Here is an 8,251-nt window from a genome sequence, read left to right as displayed (position 1 = left end):
CAATTGAAAATATATGAACATAAAAAAACTTAAACGAACGAACATAAACGAACGTAAACGAACAACATAAACGAACGTAAATGAACGAACGAGACCATTGTTCATGTTCGTTCGTTTAAATAAACGAACATAAATGAACTTCCCACCGAACAGTTCATGAACGGTTCGCCGAACGTTCAGTTCGTTTACAACCCTAACTATATATATTAAAATGATTTTTTTTCAACAAATTCTACAGTTCTAGAGAAAGATATTTATATATATTCAATTCAGTTAAATACACTTGCATGAATAGTAGCCTCAAGACCAGTCAACCATCTCCTAAGACGAAATACACTAGTATTCTCATAATTAACAAACTCTATAAAAAGGGATAGAGAGAAATTAGGTTTTATGCTTGATTGGATAAAGATTCTCAGTTTACAACTTCTTGGGACTTGGCTAAAAAACGAAGGTGTTTGTTTATCAGAGTTAACTGGTTTTTTTTGTTAAACAAAAAAATGCATGGTGGTGATATATATAAAGCTAGTAGTAGTATACGGTTAGGGAGTTTAAGGGCACCAAGTGGAAGAACACCAAGTTTAAGATCTGGAAGTACTTCTGTATGGAGGAATTCTGGCAATGATGTGTTTTCAAAATCTTCTCGTGAAGAAGATGATGAAGAGGCTCTTAAATGGGCTTCACTTGAGAAGCTACCAACTTTTGATCGATTAAGGAAAGGTTTGCTGTTTGGATCAAAAGGACCTTCCAATGAAGTTGATGTCACTGATCTTGGATTTGAACAGAGACAACATTTGGTTGATAGACTTGTGAAGGTGGCTGATGAAGATAATGAGAAATTCTTGTTGAAGCTCAGAAATAGAATTGACAGGTTCATTTTTCAACTCTTTCAATGGATTAGCATGTTATGTTTTTTTTCATTTTTTGTATTTAACAAAGTATGATACTTGGTTAACAATGATCCCAGCTTAGAAATCTATTCAATCATATACTAATTTGGAAATGTTACAGGGTTGGGATTGATTTGCCTACAATTGAAGTCAGATTTGAACATCTGACTGTGGAAGCAGATGTCAATACAGGAGGCAGAGCTTTGCCTAGTTTTATAAATTTCCACATTGATATTTTTGAGGTAAGCAATACAAGAATTTCTTTTTCATTCTGTTTTTTTTTTAATATTAATACCAAGGGTTAAAATATTCATTCATGTTCATGTTATATAGGGGTTATTGAACTTGTTCCATCTACTTCCAAATTCGAAGAAGCATATAACCATCCTTGATGATGTTAGTGGTGTTGTTAAACCTAGCAGGTGGGATTATAAAGAACATGAATAACATATCAATATAACTAGATTATGATTTTCTTTCATTGGTAACAAAATTCAGTTATTGTACTCAAAGATTTCATGCAAATGTGTTTGTAGAATGACATTACTACTGGGCCCTCCAAGTTCTGGGAAGACAACATTGTTGTTGGCCTTGGCAGGTCAGCTTGCAAAGGAAGTTAAGGTAATTTTCATCATTCATAAGTGACTCTGGTTATTCAAGTCTTGTATCAAACCCTAAATTTAAATTTTCTAAATGTAGAGCTCGGGGAAGGTGACATATAATGGCCATGAGTTGCATGAGTTTGTACCCGAAAGAACATCTGCTTATATCAGTCAAAATGATGTCCATATTGGGGAAATGACAGTTAGAGAAACCTTGGCTTTCTCTGCACGATGCCAAGGAGTTGGGTCACATTATGGTTAGTTTCATCAACAATGGTGTTAAAATATATAAAAAGAAACCGTTTTGACAATTGGTTTGATTAATAATTGTTTTCTTGTATGAATTACAGAGATGTTGGCAGAGTTGTCAAGAAGGGAGAAAGACGCAAATATTAAACCCGATCCTGACATCGATATCTTCATGAAGGTAAATAACGTGTTTCCAAGAACGTCTTTAAATCGAGAACATTATCGAAATCTTAGGAATGTTGTTTTATCATTTAGGCTGCTGCAACAGCTGGACAAGAAGCTAGTGTGGTCACAGATTATACTCTCAAGGTATAATAATTATATAATTACATATAGGAAATGAGAAAGAAAACGAGTTAAGGTCTGATATGAATTTTTTAATGATTACAGTTATTGGGGTTGGACATTTGTGCTGATACGATGGTTGGGGATCAAATGGTAAGGGGTATTTCCGGTGGCCAAAAGAAACGTGTGACAACAGGTGAAATGATTGTGGGACCATCAAAGGTTCTTCTCATGGACGAGATATCTACCGGTTTGGATAGTTCTACAACTTTCCAAATCGTGAAATCTCTTAAGCAGATGCTACACATTCTAGAAGGAACAGCCGTCATTTCTCTCCTTCAGCCGGCACCCGAAACATATGACTTGTTCGATGACATCATCCTCCTGACTGATGGGAAGATCGTGTATCAAGGCCCACGTGAACATGTGCTCGAGTTTTTCGAATCTTTGGGATTCAAATGCCCCGAGAGGAAAGGGGTTGCTGATTTCTTGCAGGAAGTAAGCACACCCGAATTCTGATAATTTTAATTATAACCATGATGATCTTTTGTATTCAGTAATTATTAACAAATTTGGTTTACAGGTGACATCAAAGAAAGATCAAAAGCAATACTGGATGAGAAGAGAGCAGCCTTATAGGTTTGTGACAGCTAAAGAATTTGCTGAGGCATACGAATCGTTTCATGTTGGAAGGAAAATGAGAGAAGATATTACGACGGCTTATGACAAAACAAAAAGCCACCCTGCTGCGCTTACAACCGAAAAATACGGTTTAAATAAAAAGGAGCTCTTGAAGGCTTGTGTCGATAGAGAAATATTGCTCATGAAGAGAAATTCTTTCATTTATATCTTCAAGTTATTCCAAGTGAGTCTAGTATTTTGCTAAAAAAACATCTTTTTGGCCCTGTTTGTTCCATATGATAGTATAAACGGCCTTATGATGCTTTTCGCATGCATTGGACTGGGATCACATAGGACAAATAATTAAAATCTTTTGTCCCACCAACAAATGTGACCCATGCAATAGGACAAAAAACAGTCACTCGTTTGTGTGAAAGATGGAAATACTTTTCACATCCTCAGCATCAAAAACAGCCTTAAAAAGTTTGTCTAGTGCTTAAATTTTTAACAAACTTTATGATGTTTTGCTTTGTTTCAGCTTCTTGTGTTGTCGTTCATCACTTTGACTCTGTTTTTCCGAACCGAGATGCATAGACGTACTACTGAAGATGGGGGGATATATGTTGGTGCTCTTTTCTTTGGTATTATTATGATCACGTTTAACGGGATGTCTGAAATATCAATGACAATTGCAAAGCTTCCCGTATACTACAAACAAAGGGACTACCTATTTTACCCTTCGTGGTCTTATGCTCTACCCGCCTGGGTCGTCAAGATTCCCATTTCTTTTATCGAAGCTGCTCTTTGGACAATTCTCACATATTATGTAGTGGGGTTTGATCCTAATATCGCAAGGTAAGTAACTACATTTAAAAAATACCAATTAGATATTGCAAAATCATATTTTCTGATTTGCATATGCTTGCTTAATTTGCAGATTCTTCAAGCAGTACCTTATTCTGTTGCTTGTTAACCAGATGTCTTCTGGATTGTTTCGGTTCATTGGAGCATTGGGTCGAAATATGATTGTGGCAAACACATTTGGTTCATTCGCGCTACTTTTAATCGTTGCTTTGGGTGGCTTTGTTATTGTTAGAGGTAATAATTACTTAACAAATGCACCGAAATGACCATTGATCTGCTTATTATTGTCAACTAACATGTTTTTCTGTTTTTGAAGAGGATGTAAAGAAATGGTGGTTGTGGGGTTACTGGTCATCCCCACTGATGTACGCCATGAACGGAATTGTTGTGAACGAATTTCTTGGGCATCAATGGAAAGCGGTAAGTCAAGGAAATATGATTTGTATGTGTTAAATATGGATGTATCATTAGGCTTATTTTTATAAATGTTTTTGGTGTTATAGCCATTGAATGGCACCACATTAGGAAAAACTATTATCACATCTGGAGGGTTCTATGCGGAAGCTTATTGGTACTGGATTTCAATTGCGGCCTTGCTGGGATTCATTCTTGTCTTGAACTTGTGTTTTGCTTTGTCTCTGGCTATCCTTGGCCGTGAGTATCTCCATTTTTGATTTTCCATTTTCAGAGAGTACTATTTATAATAAAAATGCTTCATTTTGTAACATTTTTTAAACCCTGCAGCATTCGGGAAAAGTCAGTCAAATGCAGCACATGCTGATTATGACACAGAAGTTGAATTGTCAGCCATGACAACAGGAGATGATGCCACGCAGACCAAGAAGAAAGGAATGATCCTTCCATTTGAACCACATTCAATGACCTTTAATGATGTCAAATACTCTGTTGATATGCCACAGGTAATTAATTAACTTCGAGATAAACAGAAACTATGCAAGCAAAGAGTCCCAATCTGTTCAAGTGTGATTCATATGATGATGATAAATGTTGTAGGAAATGAAAGAGCAAGGGGTGAGTGAAGACAGATTACTGCTACTTAAAGGAGTGAGTGGAGCTTTCCGACCTGGTGTTCTTACAGCTCTCATGGGAGTCAGTGGTGCTGGAAAAACAACTCTGATGGATGTTTTGGCTGGAAGAAAAACCGGTGGTTATATTGAAGGTGACGTTAGGATTTCCGGGTATCCAAAGAAACAAGAAACTTTTGCCCGAATTTCTGGTTACTGTGAGCAAAACGACATCCACTCGCCTCAAGTTACTGTTTACGAGTCTTTGCTTTATTCTGCCTGGCTAAGGCTGGCTACAGATGTTGACGAGCAAACCCGAAAGGTTCGTGTACATCACAATATTGGTCTTGACATCTAAAGATTCGTTTTTGTTTACATATGGCAAAATTTGATGTTGTTCACAGAGTTTTGTTGATGAGGTTATGGATCTGGTGGAGCTGAACCCATTAAGAGACGCGTTAGTTGGGTTGCCAGGTGTCAATGGGCTATCAACTGAACAAAGAAAGCGGTTGACTATTGCTGTTGAGCTTGTAGCCAATCCGTCTATAATCTTCATGGATGAGCCAACTTCAGGACTTGATGCTCGAGCTGCTGCTATTGTCATGAGAACCGTTAGGAACACTGTGGACACAGGAAGAACAGTCGTCTGCACCATTCATCAACCCAGCATTGACATCTTTGAAGCTTTTGATGAGGTAACAAAGAAAGTCATGTGCACATAATTGGCTATTACAAAATGATTAGTATTTGCGTATTTGTTCAGTGATTAATAAACCAATCGGTTTAATTGCAGTTGTTCTTAATGAAACGAGGAGGACAAGAATTATACGTAGGACCCGTGGGTCGCCATTCTTGTGAGTTGATCAAGTATTTTGAGGATATTAATGGGATAAGTAAGATAAAAGACGGATATAACCCTGCGACATGGATGTTGGAGGTGAGTGCTTCAGCACAAGAAATGGCTTTAGGGGTCGATTTCACCGAAATCTACCAGAACTCGGATCTTTACAGGAGAAACAAAGCACTTATCGCTGAATTAAGCGTCCCACGTCCCGGAACAAACGATCTGTATTTCCCGACACAATACTCGCAGTCATTCCTTGTTCAATGTATGGTTTGTTTATGGAAACAACGTTGGTCCTACTGGAGAAACCCTCCTTACACTGCTGTCCGTTTTGCCTTCACCACCTTCATCGCCGTCATGTTCGGTACCATGTTCTGGGATCTCGGTAGCAAAAAGTAAAACCCTAATTCCCTAAACTTGTGAAATTAATCCGATCTTTCGTTGTACTAATCTTGATCAAATCATATTCAGGAACACCCAAAGGGAGTTAACTAACGCAATAGGTTCAATTTATGCGGCAACCCTCTTCCTGGCTATCCAAAACGCATCGGCGGTGCAACCAGTTGTAGATATCGAACGCACTGTATTTTACAGAGAACGAGCTGCCGGAATGTATTCTGCTTTGCCATACGCCTTTGCTCAGGTACGTACTAAATCTAACATCATTACACATACAATTCTTCTTTACAGAGACTTAAGATCCAGATATTCTTACATTCTTACAATTTTTGCAGGTTCTGGTTGAAATCCCATACGTTTTCGCACAAAGCGCAGTGTATAGTATTATAGTGTACGCCATGATTGGGTTCGACTGGACAGCAGCCAAGTTCTTCTGGTACTTGTTCTTCCAGTTCTGCTCTTTACTCTACATGACATATTACGGTATGATGACCGTCGCCATTACGCCAAACGCCAACATCGCTGCCATCATCGCTGCCTCGTTTTACGGACTCTTCAACGTCTTTTCAGGATTCATCATTCCAAGACCCGTAAGCTACTCATTGTTGTTTACATTCGTTGTAACTCTTCAATAATTGCATTTGCACCTTCTGATATAATTCGATCTTTTGTCGTTTTTACAGAGGATTCCGGTGTGGTGGAGATGGTACTATTGGGGGAACCCATTGGCCTGGACCCTCTACGGAATGGTTGTATCTCAGTTTGGGGACTTCGACGACAGGCTTACGAGTGGTGAGACAGTGAAAGGTTACTTGCGTCGGTATTTTGGTTACAAGCATGATTTCCTGCCCGCCATCGCCGGAGTGCATATTGGACTGGTTCTGTTTTTCGGGTTCATCTTTGCCTACTGCATTAGAGCCTTCAATTTCCAGAAAAGATAAAAAGATAAGCAAACTTTTCGATAAACAATCTTGTACGACATCATTTTTAATTATTTTTTTTAGTTGTAAACAAACTGTGTGAGACAAAATCTTGTGTCAAATTATTGTAAAAGGTATGTATTATAAGTTTGTTACATGTTCCAAAGAAGTATTATATATATATACTAGATTATGACCCGCGAAGAACATATAAAAATATACATATAAAGGTATAAAAAAATTGGCACTATAAAAAAATAAAGTAACAGAAACAGATTTAGTATTATTGGTAACATTGAAATTTCTGAAAAAAAAAAAAACAATGAAACACCTGAATATCTATAATCGTTGAAGGATCCTTTTGTAAACATAATTTTTTGTTTTATTAGTTGGACGACCTTCCTTGTCATATATGAGTACTTTCAATCCTTTTTCACTTGTGACACGAGAAACAAAAAACATATAACTGACAATGAGTGAAGACGAGCCTACGCAAGTATAATCCAACATTTGATAATTATTGTCATTGACTTTTGTTAATGGCCATAACAAAAAAAACAACTATGGGGAATTGCCTCCGCTAAAAACGGAATGAGATTCTTTTATTAGACGGAGTTAACTTCATACAAGGTATATAAGTAGTCTCGTTGAAGAATCTAGCTTATATGATTCAGGCTTCAATGACGTGTCTTCCAATCCTAACAATATGTAACCTAGTACCATTGTATAGTCCTTTGTTTGTTCGATATTACGAAGTAACATGACCGGAATACCTATTTTCAGTGTAAGTTTATGGTTGGAAATTCTAGACGCCTTAAAACCATTCAACACAACTGAAGAGTAGATTGATTCCTCAAAAAAAAAAAAAATCTGGTAACTCTATCTCACATAAAGAGTTTGAACTCATATATGTTTTCCCTTCATCTTTCATTAATCCTAAAATGTAGTCATTGGTAGCATCGAATTCTTCATTTGTAGGTACCAAAATAGCTTTATTTTGAAAATATGATGGATCATCAAGATGGTTTTCAAATGATGGATAAATGGTGGATACAATTGAATGAATATGGTCACCTGTAGAGCGAACAACATCTTTTGGAAATTCAACTTCAACTTCACCATCATTAGGGCCACCAGTATTACCTTCACTAATTTTAAGAATCCACTCATCAAATGCTTTTGTCTCATCCAAATCATTAGTTAGACAACCAAACTAAAGCTTCATGTTTACGGTTAAACGTAAAACTTTACATTCACGCCATAATTCAACAGGGGAAGCTAAACAATTTACGATATACCTAAATAATCGAATGCATATCAACTCGATAACATTAATTGAAAATGTTCAAGGTTTAACGTTGGAAGTTTGATGTACAATTTAGGAATTGATTTTAGATTTACTACAGTTCAAAGTTCATTGTCTGTTTTGGATGATTACTCAAATTACATTGCTAATCTCAGTGGGGGTCACTAATATGGTTGATGGTCTGATCTTGGTCGACGTGATGTGTTCTTCCCAATCATGAAATCAATGTGGATAGTCCGCAGACCA

General features: G+C 37.1%; 1 protein-coding gene across 1 annotated transcript; it reads left to right on the top strand.

Moving 5' to 3' along the window:
• The first annotated feature begins 389 nt into the window (after nucleotides 1–389).
• LOC145142968 (pleiotropic drug resistance protein 1-like) lies at nucleotides 390–6,856 on the top strand. Its single transcript, XM_079074794.1, has 20 exons — nucleotides 390–871; nucleotides 1,012–1,132; nucleotides 1,224–1,312; nucleotides 1,427–1,511; nucleotides 1,590–1,749; nucleotides 1,843–1,919; nucleotides 1,997–2,050; nucleotides 2,132–2,524; nucleotides 2,610–2,891; nucleotides 3,186–3,502; nucleotides 3,585–3,745; nucleotides 3,828–3,931; nucleotides 4,015–4,165; nucleotides 4,256–4,431; nucleotides 4,526–4,858; nucleotides 4,941–5,231; nucleotides 5,330–5,775; nucleotides 5,852–6,023; nucleotides 6,115–6,369; nucleotides 6,463–6,856. The coding sequence occupies exons 1-20, from the start codon at nucleotides 501–503 to the stop codon at nucleotides 6,718–6,720; spliced, it is 4,296 nt and encodes a 1,431-aa protein (XP_078930920.1). The 5' UTR covers nucleotides 390–500; the 3' UTR covers nucleotides 6,721–6,856.
• Nucleotides 6,857–8,251: the final 1,395 nt, after the last annotated feature.

This window comes from Lactuca virosa, chromosome 1 (genome assembly GCF_052849685.1).
Source record: "Lactuca virosa cultivar CGN04683 chromosome 1, Lactuca_virosa_CGN04683_v6, whole genome shotgun sequence".
NCBI lineage: Eukaryota > Viridiplantae > Streptophyta > Magnoliopsida > Asterales > Asteraceae > Lactuca > Lactuca virosa.
This window is presented reverse-complemented; position numbering and strand designations above follow the sequence as displayed.